General features: G+C 48.0%; 6 protein-coding genes across 6 annotated transcripts; 5 read left to right on the forward strand and 1 right to left on the reverse strand.

The window, feature by feature from the left end:
* Positions 1–76: 76 nt before the first annotated feature.
* Positions 77–2,070, forward strand: AO090003000149 (WD40 repeat domain-containing protein; the record flags this gene model as incomplete). Its single annotated transcript, XM_001819323.3, has 5 exons — positions 77–1,098; positions 1,185–1,470; positions 1,531–1,728; positions 1,803–1,878; positions 1,934–2,070. 5 exons carry the CDS (start codon positions 77–79, stop codon positions 2,068–2,070), a joined length of 1,719 nt encoding a protein of 572 aa, XP_001819375.3.
* Positions 2,071–4,253: 2,183 nt separating this feature from the next.
* On the reverse strand, positions 4,254–6,471 carry AO090003000150 (GPI anchored serine-threonine rich family protein; the record flags this gene model as incomplete). The annotated part of the gene is made up of 9 exons (XM_023234755.1): positions 4,254–4,274; positions 4,325–4,482; positions 4,750–4,787; positions 5,003–5,029; positions 5,127–5,187; positions 5,675–6,000; positions 6,085–6,210; positions 6,281–6,359; positions 6,420–6,471. 9 exons carry the CDS (start codon positions 6,469–6,471, stop codon positions 4,254–4,256), a joined length of 888 nt encoding a protein of 295 aa, XP_023089846.1.
* Positions 6,472–9,717: 3,246 nt separating this feature from the next.
* Positions 9,718–10,186, forward strand: AO090003000152 (uncharacterized protein; the record flags this gene model as incomplete). Its single annotated transcript, XM_023234756.1, has 2 exons — positions 9,718–10,026; positions 10,058–10,186. 2 exons carry the CDS (start codon positions 9,718–9,720, stop codon positions 10,184–10,186), a joined length of 438 nt encoding a protein of 145 aa, XP_023089847.1.
* Positions 10,187–11,368: 1,182 nt separating this feature from the next.
* On the forward strand, positions 11,369–12,484 carry AO090003000153 (glycoside hydrolase family 88/105 protein; the record flags this gene model as incomplete). Its single annotated transcript, XM_001819326.1, has 1 exon — positions 11,369–12,484. The coding sequence occupies one exon, from the start codon at positions 11,369–11,371 to the stop codon at positions 12,482–12,484; it is 1,116 nt and encodes a 371-aa protein (XP_001819378.1).
* An 818-nt stretch (positions 12,485–13,302) lies between these two features.
* On the forward strand, positions 13,303–15,076 carry AO090003000154 (Smr domain protein; the record flags this gene model as incomplete). Its single annotated transcript, XM_023234757.1, has 3 exons — positions 13,303–13,332; positions 13,427–13,751; positions 13,794–15,076. The coding sequence occupies 3 exons, from the start codon at positions 13,303–13,305 to the stop codon at positions 15,074–15,076; spliced, it is 1,638 nt and encodes a 545-aa protein (XP_023089848.1).
* Positions 15,077–16,819: 1,743 nt separating this feature from the next.
* Positions 16,820–18,848, forward strand: AO090003000156 (stromal membrane-associated protein; the record flags this gene model as incomplete). Its single annotated transcript, XM_001819328.3, has 5 exons — positions 16,820–16,928; positions 17,025–17,193; positions 17,253–17,297; positions 17,367–17,469; positions 17,523–18,848. The coding sequence occupies 5 exons, from the start codon at positions 16,820–16,822 to the stop codon at positions 18,846–18,848; spliced, it is 1,752 nt and encodes a 583-aa protein (XP_001819380.1).
* Positions 18,849–19,260: the final 412 nt, after the last annotated feature.

Here is a 19,260-nt window from a genome sequence, read left to right on the forward strand (position 1 = left end):
TCGTGGAGACCAACAACATAATTAGCCATCCGGAGGGTGGTTGTCCACTGCAGGTCGGAGAAGGTGTGTTTGCGACATGGCGCAAGGTCCCTCATGCGCATCGGAGCTCCACTATTACCGAGCTTTGGATCATGCTAATGCTGGTTTTGCGACAGGGACTTACCACCTCAAAGATGACTTGCACCTCGCAACCCCTCCTCCACATCCTTCCGAGGCCCCCGTCGTAAACCCCAACCCTCTTGCGACTGTCCCAACGCCCCCAACATCTGGCGTCAAGCTGTCGCTGGTTAGTGTTGGCCAAAGAAACAAGCTCCCTGTGTTTACGTCGAAAGAGAAAGTAACTGCGCCGCCATTCGCAGATGGCAACCCTGCTTTAGCGGCCATCCCTACGAAGGATGGCTTGAAAAGACGGAAGCCCAAGAACAACATCATAAAGAGCAGTTCGTCATTTGTCTCACGGGTCATCACTCATGAAGCTTCTTCTAAACGACTCAATGATCGGAATCCTGACGGTCTGTTCGCCTTCGCTAATATCAATCGGGCATTCCAGTGGTTGGATCTTAGCTCAAAAAACAAAGAGGAACCGCTGGCGAAAATCCTCTTCACTAAAGCGCACATGTTGACACATGATATCAATGAGCTAACAAAAAGCTCTTCTCATATCGACATTGCTATGGGCTCGTCGGCTGGCGACATAATCTGGTACGAGCCTATCTCCCAGAAGTATGCACGGATCAACAAGAATGGAGTTGTCAGCAATTCTCCAGTAACTCATATCAAATGGATTCCTGGATCCGAGAATATGTTCATGGCTGCGCATGCAAATGGACAATTGGTCGTGTACGATAAGGAGAAGGAAGATGCGCTTTTCACGCCTGAAATTAGCAATCATTCGGCGGAGGCGATGAAAGCATCTAGTCGACTACCGTTACAGGTGCTGAAATCAGTAAACTCCAGGAACCAGAAGACCAACCCGGTTGCGTTATGGAAACTTGCCAATCAGAAGATCTCCCAATTCGCCTTCTCTCCCGATCAAAGGCATCTGGCTGTGGTTCTAGAGGATGGATCGCTACGCGTGATGGACTATCTTAAAGAAGAGTATGTACTATGGTCTTAGCGCTTTCTGTTCCGTTTCATTAGAGGCAGGTGGTGAGTGATGAGCGGCCAGCTAACCAACTGGGTAGGGTCCTAGACATTTTCCGTAGTTACTATGGAGGCTTGATATGCGTTTGCTGGTCACCTGACGGCAAATACATTGTGACAGGTGGCCAAGATGACCTTGTTACGATATGGTCATTTCCAGAGCGCAAGATCGTTGCACGATGCCAAGGGCACAATTCCTGGGTCTCTACCGTTGCATTCGACCCATGGCGCTGTGACGAGAGGACATACCGGTTCGGGAGTGTTGGGGATGATTGCAGGCTGCTACTGTGGGATTTCAGTGTAGGCATGCTGCATCGCCCTAGAGCTGTACGTCTCCCCCTACTTTTTCATGCTAGGGCCAGTGATTAACTCATTACTCCGTAATAGCATCAAGCTAGTGCCCGGCAGCGCACCAGCATGATTGCAAGCAATACACAGCACTTCAATCGCCACAGAGCCGACAGCGCAAGCAACCGGATGAGGTCGGATTCTCAGCGAACTGCAGACACCTACAACGATTATGACTCTGCTGTCCGTCATCCGGTAGAACCTAGGGCTCGGACAGCGTTATTACCACCTATAATGGTACGTTGTCATTACAATTCTCCTCATATTCGTTAAACTACATATCAAGCTGATAAGAACTAATCGGTAAATAGTCAAAAATCGTCGGGGATGATCCTATTTGCTGGTTAGGGTTCCAAGAAGACTCGATCATGACTTCTTCTCTTGAAGGTATGGAAGCTTTGCGTATATCATTATAACATAGCAGCAGCTAACACAACAGAAGGTCACATTCGCACCTGGGATCGCCCTCGAGAAGGCATCAATGATAGTTACAATGGTAACACCTCGTCGCCCGCGATCAGCACCAGTGCCGCCGGGTCTGGGTCGGGCATAGCAGACTCGGCCATGGGCTCATTGTAGCCATTCGTCCGGTTGTGTGAGCCAATGTTGTCTGTATATATGTACACTTGTAACTAGATATACCCATTTGAACGTGTCCTATAGCTTCTTTGAATATCACCTAATAGGAGGGTCAAGGAAAGTTAATTTAACGAGCTTTTATGATTAAGACATAGTACTGTACACTACTAGTAATGGTAGTGATAGAATAAATTCATCACGTATATTCCTCAACACCTGTTAGTCGAGATTTCATCCCATGTGGTTGTACATACTTACTCCGTTTCGGAGTAGAGATCGGATTAAAACTGTACGGGTCGGACTACGTCTATTCCGATAAGCTACTTTATCTTTCTTCCTATGTACTTTCTCCTATTCTTTTCTCACATTCTTTCGTATTCCCTGAATATACTTCGGCAAAACAGCTCTCTGCGCAATGGACCGGGATTCGAATGGCAATACGTTAAGGAAAAATGGAAGGTTAACCTCCTGTGAGCCGTGTCGTTTATCGAAGATTAGATGTGATCATAGAAGACCCACATGTAAAAGATGCGAGACCCGACGCCTCAGCAAGAAGGTGAGAATGATATCACAGACTAGAAAATTATATCTCTCTTGACGAATCCATAGTGCTATTATCATCCAGCTCCTATGACAAAGCCGAGCAAAGTCTCTGCAGGCGAGCCTGATGTGGCTACTCGCAGAAGAATCAACCAAGATATCGATTATTCCTTCAGCAGTGACCTCACTGAGGCACCCTCAAAAAACTGTACTTACCTAGGGTCAACAAGCTTCTTGTCAGTTTTCCGTGAAACGCAACCAGGCTTGCCTCCAAACCCCATACCGCATGCAGTTCTCCGAGGGCGATGGAGCCGTGATCATACGTTTGTGGCATCGCGTCTGGTCCAGCTACTGTCTGCCTTTGAGCTCTGCGAAGAGTTGCTTATAGGTCACTATGAGCGATGCCCGGTTACTATCATCCCGCTGCAACTCATCCTACAGCCTCTTAAAATGGCCAGGACCTACTTGGAAACAGGTGGTTGGGGTAAGGATATGCAGCATGAAGAAATATATTCTAGGATTACGCGGAATACAGCCAGGCAGTTTCCTGATTTGCGGAGTCCCTCAAGCCCGTGGGATTTCTATACTCTATTCACCGGCGAAAACCTGAGATGGGAGTTCATCGGCATCATATTTTCCTTCGCAGGATTAGGCGCATTAAGTGGCGAAAGGAAACTGTTCAAGATCAACGGCCAAGGGCCGATGTCTGCCAATGCCTTTGCAGAGGAAATGACTGCAGCAAGTACCATGTGTGTCGAGATATGCAAGCAACTTGATAAAGTTAATGACTTGATGTTGTGGTTGCATGTAACACATGGCGCGCTCGCCTCGGATATTTACGGAGAAACAAGTATTAACTTAGGGCATAGAGAACTTTAGATCCACGCTAACAACCCGACTAGGCCACCGAAGCTATGAGCTGCTTGGGGATCTGGTGTCCCATGTTTATGCCCTGGGTCTACATCGCTTCCAGTCGTCCGACAACGATGTCCCTTTCTTCATCTCCGAGACTCGAAAGAGGCTTTTCGGTACTTCATTCCGTTGGGATAAGAATTTGGCTACCCTTCTAGGTAGGCCTCCTCGCCTCCCTTATCACTACTGCGAGACAAGTCTTCCATTAGACATAGACGATGACTCAATACTTCACCGAGACTCTCCTGAGCCGCTATTGCAGCAACTGGGACCAGACGGGTGGAATATCACAGGAGTCAACAATGGTACACTTCGCCATGCAACGCTACTCAGATTGCGCTTTATGATATCCGTACTTCGTGAACAAGTTTTAGAACTATCACTAGGACGAAGAACGCCAGATTTTACCGAGAAGCTCCGGTATAGCTGCAAGAATATTTTTTCACATAGCCAATGCTGACATTTAGTAGAACAACCTACGAACAGTGCCTGCAAATGTGGACACAAATACCTCAAGAGTATCACTATAGCGCAGACTCCTGGGGGATGCTAAGTCCCCCTTCATGCGTTTCACTTATACTCGTTTACTCCGAATACCTGTATACGGTGTTTCAAGTGGAGCGCATCCGCTGCCGCGAAAACCAGGACGCTACGAAGGATCTCCTTGACACATCAATGAAGGTAATTTCCGTGGTCAACGATCTCATGAAACATCGCGAGCAGGCAGGAAATCATATCATCAAGAGTTTTTTCTGCATTGTGAGTTCTACCTTGGGTCTTGTCCAACTAATAATTAACTAACCCCTACGCCGTAGCTTCTTTTCAATGCCATTCCAACTGCAGGAGCCCTCGCTACAGAAGTACATCGGTGCACTATCGCAGAAATTCCCTTGCCCTGCTCTGCGTCCCGCTCCGAGATCATCCGTAAACTAAGCGTCTTCGTCTCATGGCTCGGTAGCGCTGATCCTTCCATAAGCCACACTCATCGAACCTGCGTGGATATCAACAAAGCCATAACAAAATTGCTAGATGACACTTTAAATTATCGACCTTCACCCCGATCTGCGGAACAAATCCCAGACCGTACTCAGGGCCACGGATCAATTGAAGAAAGCTCTTCCGTGCTGCCCTGGGCGAATGTCGAGGATCTACCAGACTTGGCGACTTTCGGCACTAGCGCTGACTTCCTCAGCTGGTTGGATGACCTGGGATTTGGATCTACCCTACCTGAGCTCCTCGTATAAGCATTTTCCCAGGCTAGGTTTCTGAAATTATGTCACAACTTACGGTGAACAATGGGGGTTGGGGTCTACCGGAAACTATATGCTAAGACAGAACTTATCTATGTATATCACTCGCATATGATATTAGTATGAATAGTAACTCAACAAATAAACTCAAAAGCGTACAACTCGATGTCTGGTACGCTAAGGCCTACTGAATACTATAGGAAATTGTTAGCATCGATTTCATTATGTACCGATTGTCAATGGAGATGTCAATGGCCCTAAAAATTAGAGTTCGACATGTACACATATCGCATGTTCATGCAAAGTCTAGTAAACTCAATGCGGCCGGATGCCTGCACGCAGCCCCTTACATACTCATTGCATCTGCCATGAACATCACATTCAAATGACATGTCCAATCCGGGTAACGATAGGACTGAGTCAAAAATGAAAAAAAAAAAAAAAAAAAAAAAAAAAGAAAAGAAAAGAAAAAGAAAAAGAAAAAGAAGGCCAGGCGAATAAAAATCATCTCACAGGAATAGAGACCCATAATAAAGTTCATTAGTAACTTGCGTACATACATAAAACTTGTTATCTCATGAACCGAACAGCTAGCGCATGATAAAAAGATAGACAGGAAAAGAAAGCTGAAAAGAGCTAAAATTAATACTACCTCATAGCGTCAATTCCAAGTTTGTACACGTCCATTTTCGTATCGGGTCCGAATCCGCGATTTACAGCACCAGGGCGAAAAGACTGAGCATCAGTGAGCCGGCGGCGGGGATCGTAAGGGCCGCAGAGCCACCAGTTGACTCGGTCGAAGTAGCGGAGGTGCTGGAAGCGGAGCTCGTGGCACTAGAGGCTGTTGTTGGGAAACGGAACGTGTTAGTAGACCGTTTGATTGCAAACCACGATGTACTCACCCTTGTTCACGGAGGCGGAGGGGAGGGCGGTGCTAGATGACGGAGAGCATGGCGCACGGGATGATGATGGTGAAGATTTAGAGGTGCTGAGGGTGCTGTGGATGATGCAGGGACGGGAAGTAGTTCTTGTTTTGATTGTGGTGCTAATGCTGGTGCAGGTGCATGATGGTGTTGTGGATGATGATGTTTTGGTGATTTTAGTACTGAAATATTGCTTACATGGCTTGGGGGGGTCTGCGACAGCCGTCACATTGAAGATCTGCGACTGGGCCAGGATGCCGGTGTTCTTCGTAGAGTTGGATATGAAATTGAACTGGTATCCGGTGCTAATTGGGGGTGAGAATTAGCCTTCACACTCAAGATTGCGAGGAGCATAAGAATTCTAGGTCCCGCTCGTGAGATGGACACACCCTGTCTCAATGTCCCAGATGCTGTCAATGGTGTATTTGCCGTCTGAGGTCTTAACGTTCTTGGCAATCTCTTTCTCGGAGGAGGTTTGGTTCTTGAGAACGATGTTGACTTGCTCGGGGTCCGAGCTACCAGAGGCAATTCAAGTCAGTGTTTACATTGCTTCGCCCGTCGGTGTTGGTTCAACTGAGTACATACGGGACAGTGGTCCATTTGACGGTGTAAGGCTTGCTGAAGTCAACCTTGTCCCCATTCTGGGGGGAAGTGATGGTGACAGCTAAATATCAGGATTAGCACATTGCTTCAAAAACTGCAATAGAAGTGACGAAACACATACCGAGGGAAGTGGCCGCGTAGGCAACAATCGAAGCGATCTGGAAGAAACGCATTGTGAAAGTATTATGAGGCTGTGTTAAGTTAAAATATATATATAAAGGGTATCACAAGGCAAGCGATTAAAATCAAGTAAAGAAAGCAAAGTCCAGAGGTATAAGTATTTTGCGATTAAACAAATGATGAACATCGAAGGACAAAACACCGAGTTTATATAATGATTCTGGCACACCGCAAAGGAAGGCCATAGGAAGGTCAATTACCAAATTGAAACTTTGAGATTTGATCCCTCATCTTCCTCCTTCTTTCCTGTAGTCTCCTTTGGGACTGACCGATAGGAGGAAAGATTCACTGTTTCGGGGCACGATGAGCGCAGCACGTCGCAAGCACAGACTAGGGCCCAGCATGCGTTTGATTTGACGCGAGGGGCACAGGTGATTTGTCTTTCCCAACCTTCTCACTTCTTCCTATCTAGGGCGGACTCCCAAACTCATGAATCTTTTGACACACACTATTGGCTTGTTTGTAATAGTGCCCACAGCCTAAATTACTACTCTCTTTTTTTTTCCTGTGTTCTTCGACGAAACAATCCCAGGCCCCCGTTGTCACTGGTCGTCCCGCGCTCGCAGGGATACGACCCCTTCCAAGGAAAAAGATTGAACAACTATTTGCAATCATGGGTTTGTTGCCCTGTCGATATCATAGTGCGGTTACAAGCTATAGAATAGCCCTGTTTTCGTTTTGCGATCGCCGGCCGGAGATTGAAACGAGTCAAACAACACGCCGAAAAAGACTTTAATGACCCTCGTGAGCCGTGTCCCTGGATCAAGAAGGAGGTTATTTATCTACCCTTGATAATACGACCTAAATGTTGCAGATACCGCATTTCTGCAAGTAGTTTTCCTATCAACGAAACCTGTTATGCCTACACTAGATGGCCACTAATCTCTGCAGCCAGAAATTTCTAACAAAACAACAATGGAAAAGACTGCTATTGTTCGCCTTTTGCCTGGTCAAAAAAAAAAAAAAAATAACATAAATAAATAAATAAATCAATAAAAAACAAATGCGATAAGAAATCAAAAACCTGTATAACCCGAACTGTACCCTCACCGCCGAATGGGCTGTTCGGCGATGTACACTTGGCGCGTTATCAAATATTCTATTGCCTACAATGGCAAATCCACTTTCCAACAGATCTAGAACGGTTCATTCTAAGTCTTGATAGCTAGAGCCATTGACTTTGTGACGGGAACCGAGCACATAAACCATACACATCCAATACGATATGTCAGAAGTGATATCCCAACTTAGCTTTCGGCTATCGACTTTTAACCTTCGAGCTTCAACATACAGCACCTCATTCAAGTCACCGCAACTTTCTAAACTCTGCATGTTTATCCAGACGTATTTCGGATGGGGAAGGCCTGATGCTATTCTTGGTTAGAGAAAAGCGAGGTTTGCAGATTCTCTCGGAGTTCTTCTTCCCAGGTTCTGCTGCTTTTGAAGCTTCTTGCGGTGTATCTCTCTTCGCTGTTTTGATGACTTGCTTATCAGCTATGGTCTATTAATAGTACTATCTGCTCATCAAGTCACCAGACTACAAGGTATAGATAGTATTTTCGCTGTGCTTACGACTACATTCATATACGACGACTTTAGTATACGCGAGGAGCTCTTGCACATGGCTCAGGGACGCGCAATATGCTGACTCAAGAGATCTAACTCGCTGCCGCAATTTATCTTGTTTGCTTTTTGTCTTTTCTTATCCTTCTCGGGCCACGCGACTGTAGGGCATATACACAAAGGACTGCGACGCTTTATGCGTCGGTGAGCTGTGTTCATAACTAGCAGCTTAGACTAAGGGCGACGGTTTGATATGAAGTCTACAGGTGCCGAGATACACTGGACCACCTGGACGATGAGGGCACCCATTAACTATTTAAATGGTTAGGGAGGCGGAAGCGCTAATCTAATAGACATCCCACGCAATATAATTTACAATAACTATTCAAACCATAGGTAAGTTTCTAGAACCCAAAACATGGTAATAAGATTTAATCATTCCCGGGTGAAGTACCTGGTTGCCTTGACAGAATTCGTCATTGGCCAGAGAAGAAAAGAGACAAGACAGGGAAGTGAAGAAGCTGACAGCGGTTGTAGATAAGCCTGACATATCACCATCATTCTCCGATAGATACCAAGGTTCCGTCCTCCGAGGCAAGGATGCCAGAACAAACATTGTATGGCTTTTGCTATGCTCCCTCATGCTATTCGTTTCGCACAACATCACTTCGAATTTCGGACAAATATCCACTTAATGACGGTCGTTTACCCGGAGATTAGCAATCTGGTTACACAGGAGTATGTCAGTCGCCAGTCAAAGAATCCTTCGAATATGATGCCGAGGTTGTTAAAAACATCTTCTAAATAACTAAACTATAGCATTTTTTTTTCTCACAATCTATTTTCATTAAAATGCTCGATGAAGGGGTCAAGGTAAAAGGAAGGGAAGCGCCTCTCAAAGTCCCCTCACTTCAAACCTCTATCTTTCAACGGATGGCGAATTGCTACACATCGGAGCCATAGTAGCGCCGTTAGCTTTCATGGTGGAAGGTTGTCTTCGTCGCCTTTGAAATGTGTAACGATATACGTTCTTCATTCCAGAATTTAATTTTCAGCTGAGGACCAGAGCCAATGTGTAATGGAAAACCTGGGCAAACGGACGATTATCGCCAGCCCCGATTTGCGGCATACGTATATCAGCACAAGTGGCTTACGGCTGTGAGAGGATAAGCATATTGTGCTCCACAATAATCAAGCATTGCGCTCAATCTTATTCATTTGATCTTCAACGTGATTTCCCTACGGAGAGAGTCTTTTGATTCTATTTGCTCCACCGTCATGATCATTGGAGTCGACGCTTGTCCAGACTTAGCATTTAGATTGCTGTGAGAGGCGAAACAGAAACGATGCAGGAAACAGGCAGCAAACATACCATCCATTTCACAGGAAGAGAGGTTATCATTTACGGATCATCCCAGAAGGTTTTTGATTCGTCATAGGGAGGTTACGTATGTCTACTTCCCATCGTGACGCAGGAGCCTGGATTGGAGCATCCTCCTACATATAAACGGAGCGACTGCTCGTGTCTGATATTCTTCGCACAATCTTCTTACCGTGACATTCAAGATTGCCTTCAAGGTGTATACTACCTTCTCTATCTCTCGACCCTGTATTTCAGGGACGCTCAGTGTTCAACCAGACCTTCAATACCGTGTCGATTGCTCTAACTCCCAAAAATGAGGATCCAAAGCATCGCTCTCTTCCTCGGTCTATGCACCGCAGTCCTGGCTGTTCCCCATAAGCCACACAACGCAAGATATATGGGGAAGGACTGGCAAGAGTCGTCAAGTTCCACTGCGACACCGACGCCGACGCCTTCGCCGACACCCCGACCAACTCCCAGGCCGACGCCCACTACACCCCCAGGCGACGACGATGATTCCGGGGAGTTCCCCTTCCCATGGCCCACCGAGTGGCCACCGATCTTCGACGACTTCCCGGACATCGGAGGCAATGACGATTCAAGCTCCGGCGATGTGCCTGATGTTGGTGATAAATCTACTTCTAAGATTCCAGATGTCGAGGGCGATGAGCGTCTTCGGAAGGGGTCGAAGTAGGCGGATGGATTCTACGCTTAAGACTTTATTTGGTCTGTGTGGCGGAGGACATTTTGTGTTGTCATCGTGTCCTGCGTTGAAAGTCTAAAAGTTTATGGAAGATGATGGTGGAATTAGGAAGTCCTGTCTGATTGGAATACGGTTACTCTGACTGCATGTTGTGCTTCTCCTAGGATAGTTTAGTAGGATCATGGACACTGTTCTTTTCTTGACTACTTTATTGAATGACTCCTCTTACCGAACTGATGTTCAACTATGCGGCGTATCGTAGAGGACTAGGAACAAGGATATCGTACGGAGCTGTGATAAAGCACTGAAATATAAAAATTGAAACGACTTGCCGTCTACCTCATGCTTTATTTACACAAGTTACCTCCGAGCCCTAATAGTATTCTCTACTTCAGGTCCTTGGATAACTAAACATTTATCCGCACGCGGTCTCTACGCACTTCGATGTAACCCACGTGGTCAAGTATCGCGATACTGGGGGCTCTTTGTATCCCAGACAAGTTGTCCGACAGCACCATGGCTTGCCTAGGATTTGAAACCAATCCTTTTGTTTTCTACAGACAGTAAACCGTTGCAAATAATAAAATTTACCGCCAGACTCATTTTCTACTATTTCTTTGCCATGTCTTACGGCTTGTCTTTCTTGATATTGTAACAGGATCGAGGATTGTCTTGTGTCATTGGAAGGGTAGAAGCAGCTCAAACAATAGATATAAGGAAGCAGGGCAATTTGACTGCAGTATATCGCTCCAGCCTATGATCAAAGGCTGTGGAGGTCGGGAATTGGGCAGTTGGAAGTCGGGGCATGAAGGCACAGCATATAACTATAGACTTTTAGACGCTGAATCGGTGCTGTTCCGGAATGCGTACGTACTGGATCATGCTTTGCGGAAATATTCTAGTCAGTCAACCAGGCCAATTGTTTAGGGCTGTCGGTATTTCTCCAGGTTGAGGTGGGGACTCTCCCACTCTCCCCTCATTCTAACCCATAGTAGTAACTCACCCAGAACTGGGCTCACCGAGGTAATGCAGCCGGCGAGTCTTGTTTAGCATGGAGTTTGCAGATCAGTACTTTGCGGAATTTAGTTCGGGCTGCAATGACCCGAACACATAACCGCGTGCAGCTCAGGATATTGGGATTGGAAGTTGGTGTGGTGGGGAGAGAGACGGGGGAATGCCTGTCAATCAATACTCGAGTACTTATTGTGAGCCTTGCACCATCGAATGAATCGAGCTGCGTGCGACCCGTCCTACATTTAACATGGCATCAAAACACCCCGCCTCGGAAATTCACCGTGTCATTGACCTCCTCATTGACAACCTCATAAACATTCGCGACGACAAGGGCGAATTCCTCCTGCATCTGAAAGATGGCCGCACCATCCAGGCAAAATGCTGGAATGGTTGGGAATGGACTCATGGCATCGGGCTGTACGGTGTATGGAAGTTCTACGAGATAACGGGCCAGGCCAAGTACCTTAAGATTATTGAGGACTGGTTTGCTGAGCGCTTTGCTGAAGGCGGCACTACCAAAAATATCAACACGATGTCTGTCTTCCTGACTCTTGCCTATGTTTATGAGAAGACAGGTAATCTGACCTATCTTCCCTGGCTCGATGCCTGGGGCGAATGGGCGATGTACGAGTTGCCACGCACCAAGTATGGTGGTATGCAGCATATCACCTACGTCGCGGAGAATGACCAGGAACTCTGGGATGATACACTTATGATGACTGTGATGCCGCTTGCTAAAATCGGAAAACTCCTTAATCGGCCTGAATATATCGCCGAGGCGAAGCGACAATGTCTTATCCACGTAAAGTATCTCTTTGACACGAAAACGGGCCTTTTCTTCCACGGCTGGAAGTTCGAGAATGGGGGACATGGGAACGGGGGGCATAATTTTGCAGATGCACGGTGGGCCCGCGGGAATAGCTGGTGTACCATCGTCATCCCAGAAATCCTCGAGTTGCTGGAACTAGAGCCAAATGATGCTATTCGGACCCATCTCTGCGACACACTTGAGGCGCAGTGCGAAGCACTGCAACAGTCACAATCTGTATCGGGCGCTTGGCATACGCTTATCGATCACCCAGACTCGTACCTAGAGGCATCAGCGACTGCTGGATTTGCGTATGGTATTCTGAAGGCTGTGCGGAGGCGGTACATCGGGTCCCAGTACCGGGCTATGGGAGAAAAGGCTATCTCCTCTGTGCTGAAAGATGTAGATGAAAAGGGAGAGCTCCAGAACACTAGTTTTGGCACGCCCATGGGCCATGATCTTCAAGTTTACAAGGATATCCCTCTTACTGCCATGCCGTACGGCCAGGCCATGGCAATCATGGCTTTGGGGGAGTACCTATGGACCTACCTGTAGCTAACTGTTGAATTAAGACTCAACATGAACGAGGTGGTGTTTAACCAGTGTAACTTCCACTGATTCTGTATTAAAATTTAATGAAGTCAGACCGTCAGTCTCAAAGACCCATAGATGTAAAGATAAGGATATTTATTTTTAAATGAAATTAAGCGGTCTTCCCCTGGCGCCAGATGGTCTGAAAGTACATGGCCGGAAACCTCAACATTGCAATCTAATCAAAGAAGTGTAAGTGGCACTGTTGAGGACAAAGCATGATACGCCTCAAGACCAGTTAACAGCCGCTGAATCCAGTGCTATCCAAACTTTACCCGCATTATGACTATTACCTTTTACCAGACCTCAACCCTTTCTGAGATTATGAAGCTAGGATCAATATTTTATGGGGTGGCGATTATAAGGGGCGGGGGGAAGAAGATGGCCTTGTGTTTCAGGGTTACCGTAGGGATGTGATGATCGGATCTGATGGTTATCTAGAGAACAGTACATGTACACTGGACTGTTGCTGGCCAAGCTTCTCTCTGAGGATCTATACCCGAATGTGATTGTATGACTCCGATCAGGTTGTCAGGTCTTGGCCAATATTTCCAATATTGCTTGCCAGATCATTATGTCATCGATGATTGGCGCGTTATTTCCCACTCTCCCCCACATCCTCGATTTCGATCGCAACACAAATTCCCCCCAATTTCTACTTCAACAATTGTGTATTCGCAGGGCCCCGATTCCTTGCCCCAAGTACTGGAATATCCTGAGCCTCAGAGGCATGCTTAGAAGACCCCTAATACATCTCCGACATATTGCTAGTGACTTTGAAGATGGTTGACCGAGCCGATAACCAGCTAAGAGTCAGTTCTTGTACCCTTCGCGTCCACCGTGGAGATGTATGACTCAAGTCGGGACTCTGGTGGCTGATTGCTTGACTTGTCTCTGCTTCTTTAGGAATTGGAAAAGGATTATTGTCCACCTCTTGACCCAGCCTTATTTACAGCTATCGCCTGCGACTATGATCTCTCTGACTCGGCCCAGCTCCAGCAGCTTCGCGAAACCCTCGACACTCTCAAGCTATCTGCATGGGAACAGGAAGACCTTCCATTTGATCCGTCCGGAACGAGTGGTCTGGGAGCAAATGGTGTTGATTCGGAAGGGATACCGTCAGAACACAGCGTGTCGCAAAACGGCACTGTGCGATCGCGTGAAACAGACATCACGAGTTTGGCATCAGAATTCTCCTCCTTCAGCGTAGGCGACAAAGGCTCGCACAATGGTAAGAAAGTATCTCAACGCTTGGCCTATACAGTCAATGCAGATGGATCGCTTTGTCTGTCGGGTGCAACTGAGGAGGATAAGATTGGTTACTTGTCGGAGATGTTTCCCTCGGTTGATAAATTCACCATCCAGCATGCACTGCGGAAGTCTAATGGGGATGTTGATCGCTCAATGGATGTCCTGCTTAACCTCACATTCTTCTCCGAGCAACCTTCAATTGAGGACGGGGATAAGGTCGCTATCCCTAAAGGCATCGATGGGTTTCAAGATGGCTCGAATGGGGAAACAGGGCGAAAGAAAAACCGCAAACGCAAAGGGAAAACTAAGAGCGGCCGAAACTATGAGCGCTCGTCCCCTTTGGATTCTGAGCCAGGCTGCTTCTTGCAGGATGAACCCTGTACTGTTAATAAGTGGGATGCTGCGCAGAAGGATATTGAGTTTATTCATTCCAGGACTTCCCCTGTCCTGAAGAAGGAAATGGTCACGTCCACCTACCATGCTAATGGTGCTTCTTTAACGGCGACTATTCGGTCCCTGGCAGAGACACATGCACCGAAAGATGAGCGGGCCATTAGTCAAGATACAGTTACAGAGGCACAAGTTGCCGAGCTGATCCAGGAGCTTCCTTCTATCCCGCCCACAACGTTCGCAGGTCTACTTAAAATTACGAGGAGCTCCGTCTCAGCCGCTAGTGAATTGGCAGCTGCAATGGTGACCGGACCAGTGTCTCCGTCAATGTCTGAATTGATTAAATTTACTACTTCACCGCCACCAGTCGATGTCGACGTGGAGACGCCTAGGCGACGGAATGAGCCGCGGGTCATTCGAGATTATGATCGTGTAAGAAGTTCCGCAGGGGCCCATTTTGCTGCCAGTTCGGAAGCACTCGCTAAAGCCTCGGCGGCATATCGTCGTGGCAAGTCTGATCGCCTGATGGGCGGTGCCGCTGCTTATTACTCGGCAGTCGGACGAGACCATCTAGAGCGAGCAAAGCGGGACGCGGCCGAAGCAGCAGATGCCCTCGTAGATTCGCAGTCCACGCACAATACGCTAGATCTTCACGGTGTTTCAGTGCAAGATGCCGTTCGCATTGCCAGTGAACGGGTCTCAGATTGGTGGGAGTCTTTCGGGGACGCCAAATACGTGCGCGGTGGTGAAATAGCCCGGTCTGGATACCGCATCGTCACTGGGCTCGGGCGACATAGTCATGATGGGACATCGCGCCTGGGTCCTGCCGTGGGTAAGATGCTGGCTCGTGAAGGCTGGAAAGTGGAAGTAGGCGAAGGAGTCTTGACTGTCGTAGGTGTGGTGCGGCGTCACTGAACCTTGAACTTCATTTGTCGAGATACCCCTGTTGCAATATTTGATCATCTAGCCGTGCATTTGGAGTAGTTATTCGATATCGTCAATTTTTCAGAGTGGACTCTATTGGAATTAGTACGGTGTACGGAGTAAGAAGCACTATCCTGGATAAATTTGCCGTAAGACGAGCCCTGTAAACCTGATTGAAATCGATATACACTTAAATTACTCCGCAATCGGGATTTATGACGTAAATGTTAAGGCAAATCGGAGAAATACATCGACTTCTCTAGTTCTAAAGAGGTTTAATTTCTCTACACTTTCAACTAATCTTGCGCGACTTTTTGACTCTCTTCTATAAATACGAACCTAATGCGCATCCAACGCTTCTCCACAGCCCTCCGCACTTTCACCTCCTCCTTCAGATACCGGCCCACACCCCTCATCACGAAAGCCGCATCTCAACATCCGAGCAAACCATCCTTCCCAATCTCAAAATCCACTGCACTCAAAGCCGCCCCAGGAATCCTTCCATTCCTAAGCTCTTTCTTCACCTCAACAGCTAAACCCGAAACCGAAAACAATAGCAAGATGTCCTACCCCGACCAGCGCAGCACCGAAGAATGGCGCGCCGTCCTAAGCCCAGGTTCGTCCCAGAAACCCACGCAACAAAACCCCAACTAACACCGTCTCCCAATAACTGTAGAACAATTCCGCATTCTCCGCGAAAAGGGCACTGAGCGTCCTGGTACTGGCGAGTACGATTCCCACTACCCCTCTGAGGGCGTGTACAACTGCGCGGGGTGCAATGCCCCGCTATATAAGGCGACACACAAATTTAAGTCCGGCTGCGGCTGGCCCGCATATTTTGATTCTATCCCCGGTGCTGTGACGAGGCATACGGATAACACCTTTGGGATGCAGCGGACGGAGATTGTATGCAGTAACTGTGGGGGTCATTTGGGGCATGTTTTTAAGGGAGAGGGGTTTCCGACACCGACGGATGAGAGGCACTGTGTTAATAGTGTTAGTCTGAGGTTTCAGGAGGGAGAGGAGGGTGTGAAGGCGAAGGCGTAAGTAGGGGCTAGGTTGATTAGTTTCTAGGTGTATCTTGATAGTGCTATAAGAGGCGTGGGTAGGTGTATATCTATTGAGCTCATTAAGCTCTGGGAGGGATATTGCGTTGGTGGTTCTAAAATTAGAGGGGTGCTGTTGGAGCTTCAAGAAAGTAGATACTGGTTGGTACGTGTAGTAGGTACGTATAGTTATCAATGAAAGAGCAATCGCTTTAACAATAATCATCAGACTCAGTTCACAAATCTCCTTGAAGTCTGTCTACAATTGATAGGAAGCTTCTTGTTCAGGGTGGGGCGGTCATGACAATGCCCGGATTTATAGATCAGGAAGAGCAATAAATGCGATTGCAAGGAACAGTGTGATCATACGCGACGAAAAGTAATCACCAAAAAGGTACTAAGCTAAGGCAGTACCACATCTGAACCTTGGAAACTTATTGTTAAGCAGGATAAGTATACTCAAGCTATCATTCAATAGTCCATTGTTAATTGAATGCATTCAATGAACTGCACACCCGGCACGTGTCCCCCACCCAATCGGGCATCCACATTGATTGGAGCCTGAGGCTGTCCAGCACCGCATCCGCCACCTGACGGGAGATTGTCCCCGTGTTTCGACCATCCTTCTATCCATTCGCCTCCCCTTAAACCTTCTCGGCTTCCTGAGTGCACTGCATTTCCTACTGTGATGTCTCGACGTGCGACACCGGGTCAGGCTGCTCAGAACCAGCAGACTATTAAGGGTCTGCTGAAACTCGAACACAACAAAATATGTGCCGATTGCAAGCGCAACAAGCGTTAGTACCCCGGAATTCGCCGTACGCTTTTGAAATACTTCATATCTACATGCGACCGGAAAAAATGGATTGCTTAGCTGACAATTCTCTCATTAGATCCACGATGGGCGTCCTGGAACCTCGGAATATTTGTCTGCATCCGTTGCTCGGGCATTCATAGAGGCATGGGCACACATATCAGCCGGGTGAAATCCGTGGATCTTGACTCCTGGACCGATGAACAACTTCAGAGTGTGATGAGATGGGGAAATGCTAGAGCGAACAAGTTCGTCTCCGATTAGGCATTGTATTTTGTGAGAACAAGTGTGCTGATGGTTTGGGCAGATATTGGGAGGCGAAACTGGCACCCGGTCACGTCCCGTCGGAAGCGTGAGTGGATCCGTCGAGACGATACGGATGGCTGGCTAGAAATCTGTTGCTAACGAGGGTTGGTGTTAGGAAAATTGAGAATTTCATCCGGACCAAGTATGAATCCAAGCGGTGGATCATGGACGGCCCGATGCCCGATCCTTCCACGCTAGATGATGGTGATGACGATGTGGTAAGATTCTTGGCATCCTTCTATGGTGGTTGATGGCTGACTATATTCCGAAGCCCCTTGCGGTTGTTCAGGAAAAGGCAAAGATCGAGCGTTCTGCATCTCAACGAGTGGCGGCGTCTAGCCAACCACCGGCGGCGCATCGCCAGCAAGCATCTATCGACCTCTTCGCTGACGATGATATCGCTCCCCCGGCCCGTCCTAGCACCACAGATCCTACACCACGAGCCGCGCCGAAGCAGCCTCAGTCTGCTCCTAAGCCAACACGTCCTGGGGACTCACTGCTCGGCCTTGACTTCTTTGGCAGCGCTCAGCCGGCCGCCAACAGTCACCCGTCCAGCACCGCGTCTACCCCTGGTGGCTCCACTGGCATTTCTAGGCCCGATCTGAAGCAGTCTATCCTATCACTTTACTCAAAGCCTCAGCCAGCCCCAGCGCAGCATGGGCGCACTTCTTCGTTTGGAGATTTCGGGGACCTGGCGTCTCCCGCGCCGCCCTCAGCTTCGCCATCTTCTAACCTGGGTGGTCTCACGGATGCCTTCAGCGGACTTAGTTTCCCGTCGACTACTTCTCCACCACCTCAAAAGCCAGCGGAAAAGTCCTCTCCATTTGCTAATCTAACAAGCTTCGCCACCAAGAAGTCCTCTCCTGCAGCTCCGAAGGTCTCTTCCCCTACGGCGTCTGCCGGCAGTGGTGGGGGTAGTTTGTTCGACAGCCTTGCCTCTCCCACTATTCCTGCGGCCAAGCCTCAGTCCCGTACTACATCGATTTCTTCCAATGGCTTCGATTCAGGGTTCACCAGTTTCGCGTCTCCTCCGCCATCTAAGCCGAACCCACCACCATCTTCATCATTATCCAATGATCTCTTCGGACTGTCATCCCCTGCTCCCGTTGCTCCGTCCAAGGTATCTTCCCCGCCAGCACCGACAGCAATTTCACCGCAGAATGAACTAAAGGCCGCTTTTAACCTTAACCCCCCTGTGCCAGCTCCGGTGTCTGCTGCGCCAAAGCCTAGCATGTCCGCCACAACAGCATCTATCGCAAGCGCACTTCCGGCAAGCATAGATCCTTGGGGAGGAGGTAACGCTTGGAGCACCCCCGATCCTGCCCCAGCTGCTGAGCCCTCAGGTCCGTCGATGATGAAGGTCCCTGACACCCTGACTGCCAATGACATCGGGGCCGGCTGGGGCGCTACGGCCTCCACATCCGGAGGTTCGAAGCAAGCACCGACAGTGGCTGCGGACGAAGATTTCGGAGGATGGACCAGTGCGGCACCTATCTCATCCACGACAGCAGCCACTACGACTAATATGAGCGTTCCATCTAAACCGGCAGGCGGGTTTAGCGGGGCTGATGATCTATTTTCTAATGTATGGGAGTAGTTGTTCCCCTCCTATATTGACCCAGAGTTGCACATACTTGGTGTTATGTTAGACCTCAGCGCCAGATCGCAATTTATTTCTTATTACCTATTTCATTCGTCTTATGCCCTTTTACGTCTTCCCTTTTTGTCTTTGAACGTCTAGATGCTCCATCTTGCCTTATTTCTCCTATGCGACACTGCAACCTGCTTTCATCTGATCACGACTTGGGACATGGAGTTAGGGCTGTAAAATGGGCGGTCTTTCTGGACAAAATGTTTTGTAGCAATGGTTCATAATGGCCCCAACGGGCATTTTCATGATGTTCAAGATGTCACTGGTTATTATGAATGGCATTATTAATTAACACTTCTTGGGTGTAAGGGAAACCAATGTCTTTGTTTATCCCAGCGGATATGTTGTTGGGGAAAAA

Source organism: Aspergillus oryzae, chromosome 2 (assembly GCF_000184455.2).
Source record: "Aspergillus oryzae RIB40 DNA, chromosome 2".
NCBI lineage: Eukaryota > Fungi > Ascomycota > Eurotiomycetes > Eurotiales > Aspergillaceae > Aspergillus > Aspergillus oryzae.